Source organism: Myxocyprinus asiaticus, chromosome 9 (assembly GCF_019703515.2).
Source record: "Myxocyprinus asiaticus isolate MX2 ecotype Aquarium Trade chromosome 9, UBuf_Myxa_2, whole genome shotgun sequence".
Lineage (NCBI taxonomy): Eukaryota > Metazoa > Chordata > Actinopteri > Cypriniformes > Catostomidae > Myxocyprinus > Myxocyprinus asiaticus.
The window spans coordinates 34,426,396-34,446,662 of record NC_059352.1 but is presented as its reverse complement, the minus strand read 5'-3'; the positions used below and the strand labels follow the sequence as shown (position 1 = coordinate 34,446,662).

The window sequence follows — 20,267 nt, the reverse complement described above, 5'->3', positions numbered from 1 at the left end:
CCTGATGTTGCTATAACAATGCAAAAAGCACTTACCAATTTGCTTAAAGTGAAAATCAGCCCTCCTTTCCTGTTTAATTAATCAATCGTAAGATCATGCAGAACATCTTAGGTTTTTAAATCCATAAGGATCTCTCTCAATGGTGATGAGGCAGTGATGACAGCCGACTCGTCAGCAAGATCTCGCGTTCTTCGCTTTCAAATTACGTACATCACTTAAAGCGTGATTGCGTCACTCAAGGCCAGCTAGAAGGCCTGGACTGGGACATATCCTAAAGACCACACCCACCAAGAACAAATCAATCAATCTGATTGGCAGATGAATCTGACTTCAGATGCCTATTCACTTGTTCACACTGATGAGGGATTCTGTGAAAATTCTGTAAACCATGGTTTGTCGTTGTTAAACGTTAAATAAGTCCTAGTAGGAATGCACATATCCTCACAGAAACTGATGTTACAGTATCTGTGAGCTCGTCCAGATTGGTGTCTGCAGCTTCAAAAACACTCCAATCAGTGCAGTCAAAGCAGGCTTGTAGTTCCAGCTCTGCTTCGTTGGTCCATACTTTACAGTCCTTACTACAGGCTTAGCAGATTTTAATTTCTGTCTGTAGGTTTGAAGATGAACCAGACAGTGATCAGATAGTCCCAAAGCTGCTCTAGGAACAGAGCAATATGCATCCTTTATTGTTGTGTAGCAGTGATCCAGTATATTTCTGTCTCTGGTGGGGCATGTAATGTGCTGTTTGTATTTGGGCAGTTCACGTGTGAGGTTTGCTTTGTTAAAATCCCCAAGAATAATAATATCTGAGTCCGGGTATTGCTGTTCTGTGTATGTGATTTGATCAGTCAGCTGTTGCAACGCAGCATTCAAACACGCGTTTGGCGTGATATACACACTCACCAGAATACACGAGGAAAACTCCTGCGGCGAGTAGAACGGCTTACAGTTAATAAAGAGCACTTCCAAATTAGGACAGCACATCTTCTTTAACATTGTTACATCTGTACACCAACTTTCACTGATGTAAAAGCATGTTCCACCTCCTCTCGTTTCCCCCCATTAACTCCGTGATGCGATCCGCTCTGAAAAGCTGAAAGCCCGGCAGATGTAACGCGCTGTCCGGAATGGCTCACTCAGCCAGGTTTCTGTGAAGCACAAGGCAGCAGAGGTTGAAAAGTCCTTGTTTGTGCGGGTGAGGAGATGTAGTTCGTCCGTTTTGTTAGGGAGAGAGCGGAGATTCGCAAAGCCACGCCGTCGGAGCTTGACCGGCGCGCCTGCTCCTCTACCTCGCCTGCGTCTCATAGCACGTTTAAACAACACAGCCGCACCTCCGACTAAAATGTCAAACAAAACGTCTGAATATTCAAAATCCGGGAAAGGATGGATTATTAATCCATTATTAATTCTATTTAAAATATGTAACATATGACAGTAATTTAAGCGCAGCCTCTGTAAAAATATATAGCCAAACGTAAATGTGTACAAATTATAATCAGTTTAATGGGGGGGAAATATTAACCGACTAGAAATTCCAGTGTAGACTAGCAGCATCAGAACAGTTTAGACGACTAGTCGAGCACATCCCTACTAGGGGGCTCATTAATTTCTGACTGCCTCTATAGCAACAACAATGCCTAACTTCAGTGGTTCCCAGCCCTGTTCCTGGAGGCCCCCCAAACACTGCACATTTTGTATATCTCCCTTTTCTGACACACCAAATTCAGGTCTTGGAGTCTCCAATAACGAGCTGATGAGTTGAACCAGGTGTGTTCGATTAGGGAGATATCCAAAATGTGTAGTGTGGGGGTCTCCAGGAACAGGGTTGGGAACCACTGGCCTACTTTATATCATCGCACCCTTGGTCCCGCCCATTGGTGTTCCATTCATAAACGGAGAGTGCAGGACAGAAAGGCATAGAATGGCCTACTAACTATTCCTGAACACCAAAGGGGACCCATCTGGACAATTTTGAATTCTTTTTTATATATAAACATGCAGTAGACAGACGTCTTTGACCATTTCCATGTGTCTCGCACCATTTTTAAAAGACGTGGTGTCAAGTTAAACTCTGAAAAGGAGACCTCATTTGGTTTCATTCAGCTGCTCTGGGTTTTGCTGTTTTGAGCACAAATGCGTCCTGGATGCTTTCTTATGCCCATCTGCACTATTTTTAATTGTTGGTGTATGAAAACATGCACTAAATGGACATCTTTGACCACTTTGATGCGTTAGCCAATCATAACTGTAAGCGTTTATGCTGAAGTCTAAATGAGGCACTAAGGCCAAAACCGTACATTTCAGACAGGGCCAGAGACAATGTGGAAAATTATAATATACAGGTGCATCTCAATAAATTAGAATGTCGTGGAAGAGTTCATTTATTTCAGTAATTCAACTCAAATTGTGAAACTCGTGTATTAAATAAATTCAATGCACACAGACTGAAGTAGTTTAAGTCTTTGGTTCTTTTAATTGTGATGATTTTGGCTCACATTTAACAAAAACCCACCAATTCACTCTCAAAAAATGTGAATACGGTGACATGCCAATCAGCTAATCAGCTCAAAACACCTGCAAAGGTTTCCTGAGCCTTCAAAATGGTCTCTCAGTTTGGTTCACTAGGCTACACAATCATGGGGAAGACTGCTGATCTGACAGTTGTCCAGAAGACAATCATTGACACCCTTCACAAGGAGGGTAAGCCACAAACATTCATTGCCAAAGAAGCTGGCTGTTCACAGAGTGCTGTATCCAAGCATGTTAACAGAAAGTTGAGTGGAAGGAAAAAGTGTGGAAGAAAAAGATGCACAACCAACCGAGAGAACCGCAGCCTTATGATTGTCAAGCAAAATCGATTCAAGAATTTGGGTGAACTTCACAAGGAATGGACTGAGGCTGGGGTCAAGGCATCAAGAGCCACCACACACAGACGTGTCAAGGAATTTGGCTACAGTTGTCGTATTCCTCTTGTTAAGCCACTCCTGAACCACAGACAACGTCAGAGACGTCTTACCTGGGCTAAGGAGAAGAAGAACTGGACTGTTGCCCAGTGGTCCAAAGTCCTCTTTTCAGATGAGAGCAAGTTTTGTATTTCATTTAGAAACCAAGGTCCTAGAGTCTGGAGGAAGGGTGGAGAAGCTCATAGCCCAAGTTGCTTGAAGTCCAGTGTTAAGTTTCCACAGTCTGTGATGATTTGGGGTGCAATGTCATCTGCTGGTGTTGGTCCATTGTGTTTTTTGAAAACCAAAGTCACTGCACTCGTTTACCAAGAAATTTGAGCACTTCATGCTTCCTTCTGCTGACCAGCTTTTTAAAGATGCTGATTTCATTTTCCAGCAGGATTTGGCACCTGCCCACACTGCCAAAAGCACCAAAAGTTGGTTAAATGACCATGGTGTTGGTGTGCTTGACTGGCCAGCAAACTCACCAGACCTGAACCCCACAGAGAATCTATGGGGTATTGTCAAGAGGAAAATGAGAAACAAGAGACCAAAAAATGCAGATGAGCTGAAGGCCACTGTCAAAGAAACCTGGGTTTCCATACCACCTCAGCAGTGCCACAAACTGATCACCTCCATGACACGCTGAATTGAGGCAGTAATTAAAGCAATAGGAGCCCCTACCAAGTATTGAGTACATATACAGATATTGAACATACTTTCAAGAAGGCCAACAATTCACTAAAAATGTTTTTTTTATTGGTCTTATGATGTATTCTAATTTTTTGAGATAGTGAATTGGTGGGTTTTTGTTAAATGTGAGCCAAAATCACCACAATTAAAAGAACCAAAGACTTAAACTACTTCAGTCTGTGTGCATTGAATTTATTTAATACACGAGTTTCACAATTTGAGTTGAATTACTGAAATAAATGAACTCTTCCACGACATTCTAATTTATTGAGATGCACCTGTATTGCTAAATTATGATATAAAAAAAACTTTACTAACATTATCAGTTGACCTCAGAGAAGATAATTTATATTTAACAAAAAATTATATCATGACCCCTTAAAGAGAACCCATGAGAGATATATTTTTTTCAGTTAAGGCATTTGATGCAAATAAAATGCACATCCTCACTGCTGGTTCAGGATTTCTTCCTAGAATTCCTTCTGCTTTTAATATGGGTTGTCAAACCAGTTTTCTGTGCTTCAGCTCGACCAGTTGCACTGGTTTTGGTAACTGCAGCAGCTTCTGACATTTCATCCAAAGCTCATATTTTATTGGTCAGGGCATTTCATTCAAGGAAAAAAATAAAATCGACTGCAAACTTTCGCTTCAGGTGTGAATAGCTCCATAGGAATCCATTGTTTTTATTCAAAATGTTAATGTTTTTTTTTGTCTCGATAAAGGGGCATTTCAGCCTTACTGGTGGTGCTGTGGGGGTACCTGGGAAAGATTGGGAAACACTGTTCTAGAACATTTTCTGCAATCCTCAGTATCAAGAAACTGCAAATGAAATGTAAAGAATGAATTAAACATGACGGAGTGGTGGTGGTGTAGTGGACTGAACTGGTAAGCAGGGCACTGTAAGTCGCATTGGATAAAAGCGTCTGCCAAATGCATAAATGTAATGTAAATGATGGTGAGAATATAAATCTGATTATAATCATCATTGTCCACCTGTGTTGATAAACAGTTTGTGCGTACTCACTCAAACATGCACACCCTAAAGGTCGAAACATACTCTATGCAAGTACGTGAACGCAGATGCGAGCGCTAGACCACCATGTTGCCAATGTGCATTGTTGTGTTACCATGGCGGGAAAAACATCAGTACTCAAGGGGGTGATAGTTACCTTCAAACGTCTTTGCCATTAAACTGGATGTGTTATTATTGAGGTACTGCAAGTTGCTATAAATTTATTGGGTGCTTCTCACTGGGTGCATCCTCATTTCCTCGCTCCTCCATCCTCAAGTCTGTGACCCGGAAACCGATCAAATGTGTCAATTCTCTAAATTGGTGTTTCACAATCCTTTCCTGGAGGACCACTAACACTACACATTTTGTATGTCTCCCTTATTTGACACACTCAGTTCAAATCACGGAGCACTCTACTAATAAGCTAATCAGTAGAATCAGGTGTGCTAGATAAAGGATTCAGATCTAAAATGTGTAGTGTTAGCGGCCCTCCAGGAAAGGATTGAGAAACACTGCTCTAAATGCACCGCGAGGAGGCAAGGACTCTTATAGAGGAGGATTGAGTGAGGAAGCAAAGGAGTATCCTATGTGGATGATTTTTTTGGTCAAAGCACCTGACGCGTGCATAAATTCTCCACCTTCACATCTGACAACAGTTTTATTTTATGTTTCACCTTTGTGGTTTAAATAAACCATAATTGTCACATACTTTAACAGTGCAGGCATCTAGAATTATTAGTTTTTATTATGAATATATTAATAAATCAAGTTTCAACATAACGGCAAGGGCTTCGATGTAATGCGCAAGCAAAAATCCATTATACAAACACATCAAGCTTCAATTCCTCTGTTCTCGTTTCCTTTCCTTGCATCCTTTCCTCATTTCCTAAGAGGGTGGAGTGTGGGGGCCTGGGTAGCTCAGTGGTAAAATACGCTGGCTACCACCCCTGGAGTTCACTAGTTCGAATCCCAGGGCGTGCCGAGTGACTCCAGCCAGGTCTCCTAAGCAACCAAATTGGCCCGGTTGCTAGGGAGGGTAGAGTCACATGGGGTAACCTCCTCGTGGTCACTATAATGTGGTTTGTTCTCGGTGGGGAGCGTGGCGAGTTGAGCATGGTCGCCGCGGTGGATGGCGTGAAGCTACTTGACCAAGGACTTAGAGCGCATTGGGAATTGGGCATTCCAAATTGGGAGAAAAAAAAAAAAAAAAAAAGGGTGGAGTAAGGAAGCAAGGAAAGGAAACACAATTTCAGAAATGAAAAAGAACCCTTTGACTAACTTGCTCAGCAATATTCTGTTTAAACTGTTGCTCCACCACATCAAGTCATTTTATTTGTATAGCACTTTTCACAAAACACAGTTTCAAAGCAGCTTTACAGAAAAGTATGCTGTAACACAAACTGCAGCTGTGAAAAGTTCCCCTCTGGCTAAACATCATCAATATAATGCCAATATTAGTTAACTAGGCATAATGTAAGTCATGGTTTAAATTAGTAAACCAAGTAGATGTTGGTGGCCAATGTTAGAACAAAAGGATTTTGTATAAACTGTAAGATTAATGACTAAAAGTCCATATTGAATTAACTGCGGAAGTACACGTAGATGCAGTGTCCTCTGTTATTTGGCTGATGAAGGCTTTAGTTGGGATTAATTTATTGTCTATCCATTCCAATTTAAGAGAGTGTAGTCCATCCTATGATCAAGATGATGCAGGCAGAGGTCAGTAAGGTGCATTGCAGTCCGGCTGGAAGCTTGTATCCTATGTCTTACGGTTGAATTGACAGCAGTTCATTCTCTGCAGTCCATCGTAGTAGACTGAAGTGATGTCTTGGCTGGCACAAGCTGCAGATAGTTGTAGGTATGCACCGGAATTTCGTCCACCGAAACTTTTCGGTTGAAAATTTTATTTTCGTTTTTTGGCAAAAGAGAGAGAGAAAAAAAAAGAAAAGCTGAAGATCTTGCTGAAGATCTGAACAAAAACTTTAAAATCAAGTAACAGAAACACTGACATGAAGAAAATGTAGCATTTTAATGTGAAAAGATGTAAACAGCTGTTGGTATTTGCATTAACTAGTAGCCAATAAAAGTCTACATTCCCAAAAGTAATGAAGCGATCGCTCTCTTGAATATCAGCGCATTAAAAGTGTTTTTCTGTGCATATTCAGGCTGTTGCTGTGAGGCCGTTCAGCTTGAGCCACGATCACATATCATGGTAAAATATCCCCACCTACTGTTCGAGCCGAGCCACACTCTAAATCAGTGGTGTCAAAAACTAGTCCAATTCAACCCACTTTGCATCCGCCACTCACGGTCTCACGCAAAAGGAGCAAATTTGTGCTTTTTGTCTGAAACTGGAACAGTGAGTGACACTGTCACAGTTAGTTTATTTTTCCCCATTCACAACAATATTGACAACATAGATGATGGACATATAGAAGAAAACTTAGAATAGGAAGGTATGCTTTTGACCTTTGTTGTGTATTCATAAGTACTTTATTAGGACTTTGTAGGGTAAATATTAGCTTTTGTTAGGCAAAAGTCAGTTTATATACAGTTGAAGTCAGAAGTTTACATACACTTAGGTTGAAGTCATTCAAACTGAGAATGCTCAAGATGGCGCCGAGTATGGCTGCTGCGTTGCAAGCTCCGACCCAACATTGCAGTTTTTTGTTTGTTTTGTCTACAGTTCTTATGTTTTTTTGTCTTGGATGTTGTCTGCCTTATCGTCTATGATACACAAACACTTTTGGACATTGGTTCTGCAATAGCACACCGAAAACTGGACTTTAAATTCCTCAATGCTGACCCGCTGTTTACTAACACGCCAGCAGAGCCCTTTGTCTGGGCAGCCTGGCCATGGAAATGCAGCCGGAAAAGGGGAAGGAGAGCCGGCGTTCTCATCAGACTAAGACGTTACGCAAATCGATCATCGCTACCCAGTATTCTACTGGCAAATGTTCAGTCTCTGGACAACAATTTCTGCGAGCTGAGAGTGCGGATCTCTTTCCAACGAGAGACGAGGGACTGCTGCATTATCTGCATTACAGAAACTTGGACGTCTGCGGAGATTCCAGACTCAGTCAATGAACCCACAGGGTTCTCAGTGCACAGAGCGGATAGAGTGAAAGAATTCAGGTAAAAGCAGAGGTGGTGATATAAGTTTTATGATCAACAAATCCTGGTGTTATCAGAGGAATGTACACTATCAAGTCTTTCTGCTCTCTTGATCTGGTTCATTGTGACAGGGGACTTTAATAAAGCCAATTTCAAATCAATCGCACTGAAATACTTCCAACACATCAGTTTCAACACATGAGGGGACCGGGTTTTGGACCATTGCTACTCTCTCTTCCGGGATGGCTACAAATCCCTCCCCCGCCCACCATTTGGCAAATCGGAGCATTCTTCTGTTCTGCTTCTGCCCGCTTACAGGCAGAATCTGGAACAGGAAGCACCCACCCTCAGAACGATCCAGTGCTGGTCGGACCAATCAGATTCTGTGCTACAAGACTGTTTTGATCACGCAGACTGGGAGATGTTCCGGTCCGCCTCTGATGACGACATCGAGGTATATGCTGATAGCGTAACGTGTTTCATCAGTAAGTGCATAGAAGACGTTGTACCGACCAAAACTATACGGCTCTACCGAAACAGAAACCATGGATTAATAGCGATGTTCATGCGGCACTTAATGCATGGACCTCCGCTTTTAATTCCGGGAATGCAGAGGAGCATTATGCCCTCCGCAAAACTATCAGAGCAGCCGAACACCAGTACAGGGACAAGATTGAAGGACAGTTCAACACCACGGACTCTAGAAGCATGTGGCAGAGAATTAATATCATCACAGACTTCAAAGGGAATAAAAACTCTGCCATGAACACCGCTGCCTCTCTGCCAGATGAGCTAAATACTTTTTATGGTCATTTCGAGGGAAATAACACCACCCTCACGGAGAGAGCTCCCGCAGCCGAAGCTACAGAGGTTAGTTCACTCCGTCTCGGTAGTGGTTGTAACCCGATCCTTCCGACGGGTGAATATCTGTAAAGCCACGGGTCCGGACGGCATTCCAGGCCGCATCAGGGCGTGCGCGAACCAACTGCCTGGTGTTTTTACAGACATTTTCAACCTTACCCTCTCCTTGTCTGTGGTCCCCACATGCTTCAAAACGTCCACCATTGTGCCTGTACCAAAGCAATCCAAAATTACTTGCTTAAATATCTGGCATCCTGTTGCTCTGACCCCCATCATCAGCAAATGCTTTGAGAGAGTAATCAGAGATTACATCTGCTCTGTGCTGCCTCCCTCACTGGACTCACTGCAGTTTGCATACCGCAACAACCGCTCCACTGATGATGCCATTGCATCTACACTACACACTGCTCTCTCCCACCTGGAAAAAAGGAATAGGTGTGAGAATGCTGTTTGTAGACTACAGCTCAGCATTCAACGCCCTCCAAGCTTGATGAGAAACTCCGGGCTCTGGGCTTAAACGGCTCACTGTGCAGCTGGACCCTGGACTTCCTATCAAGCAGACGCCAGGTTGTTAGAATGGGCAGTAACATCTCATCACTGGAGCCCCGCAGGGCTGTGTTCTCAGCCAACTCCTGTATTTCCTGTACACACATGACTGTGTGGCAACACATAGCTCCAATGTCATCATTAAGTTTGCTGATGATACGACGGTGGTAGGTCTGATCACTGACAATGATGAATCAGCCTACAGAGAGGAAGTGCACACACTGACATGCTGGTGTCAGGAGCACAACCTCTCCCTCAACGTCAGTAAGACCAAGGAGCTTGTGGTGGACTTCAGGAGAAAACACAGCGAACACAGCCCCATCACCATCAATGGAGCACCAGTGGAAAGAGTCAGCAGCTTCAAGTTCCTCGGCGTCCACATCACTGAGGAACTCACATGGTCTGGCCACACTGAGGCCGTTGTGAAGGCTTACCAGCACCTCTTCTTCCTGAGACGGCTGGGGAAGTTTGGAATGAACCACCACATCCTCACACAGTTCTATAGCAGCACTGTAGAGAGCATCCTGACTGGCCGCATCACTGCCTGGTACGGCAATAGCACCGCCCACAACCGCAAAGCCCTGCAAAGGGTGGTGCGAACTGCCAGGCACAACATTGGAGGTGAGCTTCCCTCCCTCAAAGACATATATAACAGGCGGTGTGTGAAAAAAGCTCAGAGGATCAGAGACTCCAGCCACCCGAGACATGGGCTGCGCTCACTGCTACCATCAGGCAGGTGGTAATCGCAGCATCAGGACCCGCGCCAGCTGACTTCATGACAGCTTCTTCCCCCAAGCAATTAGACTTTTGAACTCTTGATCTCTCATGATCAATATACATCAGCACTGCATTTTATTACTCTTAATATATATATATATATATATATATATATAAATATATATATTCTCTCTTAACAATACACTGGCAACTGACTATCAACCGACAGCCTGAACGTCAATACAGCACACTTCACAAAATAGATGGCATCATGAAGGAAATTTATGTGGATATACTGAAGCAACATCAAGACATCAGCCAGGAAGTTAAAGCTTGGTCGCAAATGGACAATTACCACAAGCATACCTCCAAAGTTGTGGCAAAATGGCTTAAGGACAACAAAGTCATGGTACTGGAGTGGCCATCACAAAGCCCTGACCTCAATCCAATGGAAAATTTGTGGGGAGAACTGAAAAAGCGTGTGCGAGCAATGAGGCCTACAAACCTGATTCAGTTACACCAGTTCTGTCTGGAGGAATGGGCCAAAGTTCCAGCAACTTATTGTGAGAAGCTTGTGGAAGGCCCAATGTTTGGCCCAAGTTAAACTATTTAAAGGCAATGCTACCAAATACTAACAAAGTGTATGTAAACGTCTGACCCACTGGAAATGTGATGAAAGAAATAAAAGCCAAAATAAATCATTCTCTCTACTATTTCACATTCTTAAAATAAAGTAGTGATCCTAACTGACCTAAAACAGGGAATGTTTTCTACGATAAATGTCAGGAATTGTGAAAAACTGAGTTTAAATGTATTTGTCTAAGATGCATGTAAACTTCTGACATCAAATGTATACAGGCCTATATACACTAGTGTATATATATATATATATATATATACACATACACACACACACACACACACGCATATATATATATTGTCGTCTGTGTGTGTGCGTGTATATATACGTGTGTGTGTGTGTGTGTGTGTGTGTGTGTGTGTATATATAAACACACATATACACATACATACATACACTGAAACCAATCTGGCCATTCTCCGCTGACCTCTGTCATCAAGGCATTTTCGATGGGTCGCCATGCGAGGATCGGACGTGTGAATGGCGAGCTCTGTGCAATTTGCTGGTTTTGATACCTTTTAATGACATAAACCGGTGAGATTCGATACACTCTGTTCCATAACTGTTCTAGGGGGATAATGTCAAAGAATTCAAAATCCTCAGGCTCTGGAGACAAAGACACTTACGTGCTCAGGCTGACACCTCTGAGCAGCAGGCCGCGGGCCCGGAAGCCGATTTGGTTGGAGAGTTCCGAGAAATTTGGCGAGAGATGCTGAACATGTCGACAATGCAGATGAAGGTTGTTGCTGACTTGGGAGGATCTTGCTGTAATACGTCGATCGATCACTGCCATGGAGGTGAAATTTACTGATATGGTCACAAGAGTGTGGGATGTCGAGAAACGGATTGATTATCTGGAGTCTTCGGAGAGGGAATTATCTGCTAATCCGCTAGTGACCAAGGTGGATTTGGAGCATGTCTGGGAGAAGTTGGAGGACATGGAAAACCGTAGCCGGCGGAATAACGTCCGTATCGTGGGAGTCCCGGAGGGAGCAGCGGGACAGAATATTTCCGAGTCTGCTCAACATGAGGCCATAAGCTGTAAATAGAGCGAACTCACAGGGTTCCGGCTTGGCGATCCACTGAGGGAGAAAGGCCACGATCAGTTCTGGCCAAATTTCTGAGATCATCCGATAAAGATCTTGTGTTGCGTTGCGATGAGTAAAAGAAGGTTTGTGCACGCTCTTTTTGTGCTGGTTCCGCCTAGTGGCTGGAGTTTATTTTGTAGAGCAACACACCAAGTGGGAGGCACTTAAGGTGGTTCTCAGGGGCCGGATCATACAGTATGACTCATTCACCAAAAAAAATCCAAAGCACAAGAACTCGTGGAATTGGAAGGGAATATTAAAAATGCAGAGGCAGAGCAGAAGCGCCGAATGTCGTCTAATGGCCTCAGAGAATTGACCCGACTGAAACAGATAACACTATTTTATCGTGGAAGTTGGAGTTTTGGCTATTCAGGGCAAGACAGTCATACTTTTGAGTCTGGGGACAAAGCAGGAAAGCTTTTGGCTAGATATATAAAACAGAGAGGGTCTTTTTCTACCATTCCCTCAGTGAAATCTGCTGGTGGCGAAATATTTACCTCAGCCATTGATATTAATAAGGCTTTTAAAGAAATCTTGATCTCTATAGTTCCACGTCTTCATCTACTGATGAAGATATTAAAAACTTTGTGGAACTTCCTAAACTGATGACTGAGCAAAAAAATTCTTGATTGTGAGATAACCTTGGAGGAGCTTGGCAAGGTAATTAAGGCCTTGCCTACAGCAAGGTTCCGGGGCCAGATGGCTTTGCCGCTGAATTTTTTAGATCTTATGCTACAGAACTGGCTCCACTTTTGCTAGAAGTTTATATGGAATCATTAAAGAATGGAAAGCTTCCTCCAACCAGGACACAAGCCCAGATCAGTCTGATTCTTAAACAGGACAAAGATAAATACGAGTATAAGAGTTACCATCCAATTTCCCTGATCCAGCTAGAAGTTAAAATATTGTCAAAAATTTTGGCTAACCAATTATGACATCTCTTATACATATAGATCAGGTGGGGTTTATTCAGGGCCGTAGCTCTTCTGATAACATTAGGCGTTTCATCAATATCATGTGATCAGTGGCGAATGATCAGACTCCGGATTGCTGCCATCTCACTTGATGCCGAAAAGGCGTTGGATATGGTAGAATGGGATTATCTTTAAGATTATTGGATGAATTAAGTTACTTTATAGACACTCGGTAGCGGTGGTACAAACAAATGGATTAATTTCAGATTACTTTACTCTGGATAGGGGCACCCGACAGGGTTGCCCTCTTTCCCCATTATTGTTCTGTCTTGCCCCGAAACCATTAGCAGCCACGATGAGGATAATTTTCCAGGGGTGGTGGCAGAAGGTATGGCGCATAAGGTTTTGCATTACGCAGATGATATTTTATCATTTGTCTCCGACCCTACTAGATCTATGCCTTGCCTCCACAGAATTATTAGAGTCAATTGGTCTAAATCTGAAGCTTTGGCTCTGACAGCGTACTGCCCAGTAACTGCTTTTTAGCTGGGTGCCTTCCAGTTGCCCAAACAGGGCATTAATTATTTGGGCATTTTATTCCCAGCAAATGTGTGATTTAGAGTTAATTTTGACCCTTTAATAAGGTTCGAGCGATGTGGGCAGGTGGGCTTCATTACATTTATCGATGATTGGGAAGATTAAATGAATTTAAAATATTAAAATGAATTTCATTCCAAAATGTAACTACCTACTACAATCTCTCCCTGTAGATGACCCCCTTTCTTATTTCGAGCAATTTGATAGCATAGCAAAGTCCTTCATTTGGAATGGTAAACGTCCCAGACTACATTTCAACAAGTTGCATAGGCCGATTGACGAAGGTGGGCTAGGCCTACCCAAGATTTTGTTTTATTATTATGCGTTCGGTCTCAGACATTTGGCTCATCGGTCGCTTCCACCTGAGAGCCCCCCTCCCTGGTTTTGTATTGAACAAGTAGTTCTTGCCCATATTTCGCCACTGCAAAGCCTTTATATCAAACTAACCGGAAAAGTTACACCCCGTTATCTTGCATTTGCACACGGTATGGACAAAAGTGTCCTGAGTGTTTAATTCAGACATATCTAAATGTTGCTTCGAGCATATGGCTGAACCCAAAATTATGTGTTATTACTGCTTTTGGTAAAGGCCATGAGGGTTCAGTGTATTACTCCCTGCTAATTCAGAGTCTGGGGGATGGAGCTTCAACTTCTCTCAAGAGATTATGGGAGAAAGATTTAAACTTGGTATTGGAGGAGGAAGTGTGATCTAGGATTCTAAACAACATCAAGGGTGCACCTTATGCAATTTAAGATTTTACATTGATTCTATTGGACCCCCTCTAGATTGTATAGGCTTGGTCTTAAAGACACACCCACCTGCTGGCGTTGCCAATCAGAAGATGGGGACACAACCCATGTTTTTTGGTGGTGTGTTAAGATCCAAGATTTTTGATTGAGGGTTCAGAGTTTTATGTGTGACGTATTGGGCAGTCAAATTAATATAGGGACAAATATATAAAGAAATTGGGTCCTAGCCAGTGTTATGATCGGCAGGCGGGTCATCCTTAGGGGATGGAGGTCGGCTGGAGTGCCCTCATTTCGGGAGTGGTGCATAGAGATGGGCAGGATGGCGGCATTCGAAGAAATGTCATATAGAAGACAGCGAAACTTTGAATTGTTTAATGGAAAATGGGGCAGCTATTCGGCATATTTGGAGGGCTCTCAGGGAGGGTAAGTGGAGATAGATGTGTAGTTTTAAAAGTGTGTGCCTTTGTGTAATATATATATATATATATATTTTTTTTTTTGGTATTCTCAAGTTGGACCACAGGGATGTTTGTTGGGGGTCAGGTGGGGTTGGGGATTGGAAGGGTGAAAGGGAATTATGGGGGTTAAAAGTTGATTCGGTGTATATATATGTTTGCTTTTCTGTTTCATGTGTCTGAATCACTAAAAAAGTGTTAATCAGAACAAGGCATTTTCATCCACAGAACTGCCACTCACTGATTGTTTTTCTCACTATTCTCTATACACTCTAGAGACTGTTGTGCATGAAAATCCCAGGAGATAAACAGTTACAGAAATACTCAAACCACCCCGACTGGCACCAACAAACATGCCACGGTCTAAATTTTTTTTTCTCCATTCTGATGGTTGATGTGAACATTAACTGAAGCTCCTGACCCATATCTGAATGATTTTATACATTACACTGCTGCCACACGATTGGATGATTAGATAAATTGCAGAAGTAAGTAAATGTACAGGTGTACCTAATAAAGTGGCCGGTGAGTGTATATACAGCTCTGGAAAAAATTTAGAGACCACTGCAAAATTACCTGTTTCTCTGGATTTATTACTTATGAGTAAAATGAACATTTTTGTTTTATTCTATAAAGTACTGACAACATTTCATCTAAATTCCAAATACAAATATTGTCATTTAGAGCATTTATTTGCAGAAAATGACAACTGGTCAAAATAAAAAGATGCAGAGTCTCCAGAATTTTGTCGCATCACTGGTTAGTAGTCATCACTCAGCATAGAGGTGGGAGTGGGACATCAACAGTAGTTGAGTTTAAATAGAAAACTCACTGTAGAAGTGGACAGTTAACAACATTTCGCTATAGCACCCCTAGCAGCAACGCTGAGAATGCAACGCATTGTTGTGTTGCGTTATGAATTGCAGTCTGACACATTTCAAAACGCAGACACGTGAAATTCAGCTTGCGTTGCAAGATGCGTCTGCGCTTCACCTACTTGCATAGTATTTTTCGTCCCATGTCTCTTTCATTTATCACTGCCACAGTGCAAGTCTATGGGTGTCAAACCATTTAAAGTGCTCAACAATATGCCCCTCACGTACAGTTTTTAAAAAAAATGTTTACCATGAATAGCAGCATTTAGATGTCCTCTCCTAAATGCTTTAGTGATTTTGCATAACTAACCTAAACAAAACCTTAGAGTATAACCATTATGTGTGTAGGTGTGTTTATACTAGTTAACCAGCGTGTCATAATGATCTTTGATTGTGACAACAGAACGCATCATATATCCGCTTTGCATAAATGGCAATAAATGCTGACATAACAAAAATGTACTTTTTGTAATTTTCATTGTAGGGCATTTTGCTGCATTATATTAAAGTTTTTTATTTTATTACTGTTAATTAAATATTTTCATAATGAAATAAAATGGCAAGGTTAATATACTCACCTCATTATTATAAAAGAGTAACTAAAGTGTTTTAAGATAAATGGAACACACACAAAAAAAAAAACAATGCACGAGGCTTAAAAGATCCTGCTTTTCAAAGTTCAGTACCCTAACTCAAAACTTAATGGAGTCAGCAGAGTCTATAGCTGCACTCTCTCACTTTCTATTGAAGGTGTAGTTTTAAAAAGAGCACTTACTGTTGCTTTAAAAGCCTTGTCTATGTTGACATCATCATCTTTCCAAACTCTAACAACCTAAACAAAAAGAAGCAAACTTTAAATCTCAAAGTGTGTGGAGTATTTCACCAAATCACAGCTTTACTCTTACTCACTTTGTCATCTGTAATGACCACATATTCCTGGTTCAGTGTGTTAAACACTGCAGGGCAGGTTATGATCTGTCCCTGCTTCACCGTCCAGCTGCACAGAGGCTTCTGATCAGACACCTGGAAATATTAGGCAACATCATTTAGATAATATTACACATACAAAGTGCTAGTCGATTGATTATTTATTAACATTTACACAAAAGATTAATATTATGCGGAACTATTGACTTTTAATAATACTTGAATGTGGGAGACACCTCAAATGCGTTCTTGTGCTTCCGTTTACATGCTGATAACCTGATAAATCTGTGACAAGGACATGATCAACATCTCCGTCCAGCTCAATCATCAGAATTCCCGAACTCAAGGGGTTTTAAGCAAAAAACTCCAAGCTAGGAACTCTCTGGAGAACTTCTAGTGGTAAGATAAAAATCTTTGTGAATACGGGCCCTGATATTTGGCCCTGTGAGTCCACACAGCGTATAACCCTCATACAGCGCTGCTATGTTTCTGTACGCCTGCCGTGATTTCTACTATTACGAGATTAGACAGTCCCACCGCATTACTTAGAACTAATCATGCAAGTAAAATATTTAATTTTACTATGTTTGATAAATAACAGACTTTAAATAAGGGCGATTAGCCGGTCAGAATAAGCTGTGTCCCAAACGACACACTATACACGTACAAAATGTCCTATGCACTTAGACGTAGTGTATGAATTTTCAGTGTAGTATCATCTAGTGATGTCCAGTTCGTGAACGAATCGTTCTTTTTAGTGAACAAGTTGAACTGGTTCACCAAATCGGACTGAATCGTTTGAAACAGTTTGCGTCAACACTGAGCCACAAGTTACTCCTTAACCTGTCCTTTCTCTCAGATGTGCCTGACACTCCGAATCAAAATGAGCCGATAACCTGAAGTAATGTGATCCTATAACTGGTGATATCTGCTTTTACCAACTCTTCTTTGCAATTAAGTGCTCCAACTAGTTCACAAATCGGAATGAACGCTCGGTTAGCAACAGCTCGAGTCAACAGTACAATGAATTGCTTGTAATAGTTTTCGAGTCAACAGTACACTGAACTGAGAATCGCCTCTTTCGGAGGTGTCCGACATACTGAGAACCGATGAGCTGCTGACATTGAGCATGTGTGTGATTAAGGGGCAAAATGTATGTTTCAGGTGTATTTTGCTGAACAACAGAGTGTGTAACAAATAAAACATACTGGAAATGTGTTTGACTTGATTGTATTATCGTTTTGTCAACAAATGAAGATGATCCAGTCTACAGCTCTCGAGTCAACAGTACACTGAGTCGATCACAGCAGTTTGCGAGTCACCAGTACACTGAACTGAGAATCGCCTCTTTCGGACATAATACTGAGAAATGCTGATCAGTGAGCAGCTGATGAGCATGCGTGAATCGAGGACTTGAATGAGGGGGCGAAACGTTTCAGTCGAGATATATGTAAACAAATTTTACTATTGAGTATTGTGCATGCAGATTATATCTGTAGCTGTGATGAGCTGGATCATGGTTTCTGTTAAAAAAGGGTGAGTATATTAAGACTAGTTTAATCACTTTTTATGCTTTAAACATGTGTAGAACATCCACGTTTGTATATCAGTGTCTGTATTGGGTGCAAAACTTTAATGTAGGATGTATTGTAAGATCACTGAATGAAACACTGATGACAATAAAACACCCTTATTATTATAACTTAAATAAAATGCCCTTACATATGGCTTTATTGAATGTGTTTGTGCGTATACGCCGGCGTCGTAGAATTAGCATTCTATATAGTGACGTCATTAGGTGATGACGTAAATGAACTGGTGAATCGTCTTTGAAACGAACCGTCCGAAAGAACCAGTTCGCGGAAAATAATCGGACTTCCCATCACTAGTATCATCCCAAATGGAACACTTAACGGATTTTTACTACACGGAAGCGTTCGCCGTTTAACAGCTGACGGAAGTGATGTTTCAAACCCGAGCGTTGTGTTGCCGCTAGCTTTAGCGCGGTATTCACCCTCAGTTCAACACTTATATCTAAATACCATACATATTCACACAGCATGGTATAATGGTAAAGCGTTTAACTCCCTTTTGTAAGGTGCTGTCTTAACATAAGTTTCGCTAGTTGTTATATTCATTATTTGCAATTGTTTTGCCAGTTCACCATCACTGCCGGTCACTCCGCCCCATCCGCTATGTACGGCTAGCCACGTGCGCTGAGTGCACGAAATGGCCAACATGCCACACTCCGTTTTAACGGTTGAAAAAGTGCATTTTTGTTGTTGTTTTAAGTAGTTTTATACATATCTTGCTATATAATGTTTAATATTTGTATATCCAAATGTATAATATTGTTTACTGAATACAGAAAGTAATAAAAAAAAAAACTCCCCAGCAGCGCGTCACTAGACAGACCGTTTTTTCTGAATCATTTTACCTTGTAAACGGTGACAGATCTCGACGAGTCTGTGACAAGGACATGATCAACATCTCCGTCCAGTTCAATCCCCAAAATTCCCGAAAACAAGGGGTTTTGCGTTGGTACGAGTCCACACAGCGTATAGCCCTCATAAAGCGCTGCCATGTTTCTGCACGCCTGACGCGATTTCTACTATCGCGAGATTACACAGTCCCCCGTAGAAGCAGAAAGAGAGAATTCCAGACAATTGTCGCAACACTGCCTCACTGTGGTTTGGAGTAAAGATCAAGCCCGTATTCACAAAGATTTTTATCTTACCACTAGTTCTCCAAAGAGTTCCTATTTAAGAGTTTTTGCTTAAAACCTATTCACAAAACTGCTAACTAATTAATCTCAAGTCTCTGTTCCATACGGTGGTGCAATGCTGCCACATGCTTATTATTCTGTTCACTCAGTTATGTAGTAAAAACGACATTTTATCGTAATAACGAGATATTTTTTCATAAAAATGACATATTGTCTCGTACAGTTCCTATGGTAATTTCCCACTTTGTCCACTTGTCGGACAGCCATCTCGACAGGATCGTCATTACACTGCGTCGGCATCTTAAACATCAGGGCCCGTATTCACAAAGATTTTTATCTTACCACTAGAAGTTTTCCAAAGAGTTCCTAGCTAGGAGTGTTTTGCATAAGTTTTGCAACTTAGTAAAACTTGCTCTTTGCAATTTTGTGATAAGGAAATCTTAAGATAAGAATAAGCCCCGTTCACACTGTCAGCGATTTTGTCGCTAGATGTCGCTAGTCTCTGTACTGCTTGTCGCTAGTGGGTGTTCCTACTGCTGTCGCTCTAACGTTATTGGTTGTCTGCACAACTGGCTCACAGATGAGCTAGATTGCCAGTAAAACAAATGTATCACTTATTTGACAAGGAATCATTTGTTTTGCCTCTAATAATGAACATTCTGAAGGGGAGAGTGCATTTATATAAACTACAGTTGTGCTCAATGCATCCTTATCATGAACAAGACAAACAATCTATTAATGTATGCATTAAACTCACTAACAATGTCGACAATCTGGTACATTATCCAATTTGATAAGAAATCCATTTACTTGCCGCTAAAAATGAGCATTCTGGATGGGAAAGTGTTATAAACTGCATCAATACTAAATGCATTATATCAACACAAAGATCGATCTTTCAATGTATCAATCAATCTCGCTCAGAATGCTGACAATTTCTGCCACGGTTTCCCATGCATCACTGTTTTATTATATCCATGCAAGTTGTTACAGAAACATGATAAAGAACAGTGAAATCAGTGACAACAACAACTCCGCCTGTCCTGCACTCGTCTCCATTATATCACAGGAGACAGATGATGTGAGCTTCACTGTCTTTTCTCATTGGCTGTCACTGTGATATTGCTCTGCATTTGCATCAAACTGAACTTTCTCAACTTTGTCTCGTCCCTTGACACGCCCACATCCTGTCGCCAACGGTTGCTGTCGCTCGTGACGCTTGAAGTCGCCAGCTCTCATTGAAAATTATTGGTCTCCTGTCACATGCAGCGACAAAATCGCTGACAGTGTGAACGGGGCTACAAAGCGACCTCATCTCATTAATTGTCAAATAGAGCTGGCGACTTCCAGGGACAGTGATGAGGTGCGACTTTCGGGAGCGACAGCCAATAGGAGTGAAGACTGCTTGCAC

General features: G+C 41.8%; 1 protein-coding gene across 2 annotated transcripts in view; it reads right to left on the bottom strand.

Moving 5' to 3' along the window:
- The window catches only part of nol11 (nucleolar protein 11), a 71,426-nt gene extending 52,689 nt beyond the window's left edge, over window positions 1-18,737 (bottom strand). For both annotated transcript variants that reach the window (XM_051706669.1, XM_051706670.1), the window contains exons 1-3: window positions 18,569-18,737; window positions 16,114-16,227; window positions 15,980-16,036 (exon numbers count right to left, since the gene is read on the bottom strand). In XM_051706669.1, the coding sequence (XP_051562629.1) occupies window positions 15,980-16,036; window positions 16,114-16,227; window positions 18,569-18,715 (318 nt within the window). In that variant the 5' untranslated portion in view covers window positions 18,716-18,737. The remainder of the gene's footprint in view (window positions 1-15,979; window positions 16,037-16,113; window positions 16,228-18,568) is intronic.
- Window positions 18,738-20,267: the final 1,530 nt, after the last annotated feature.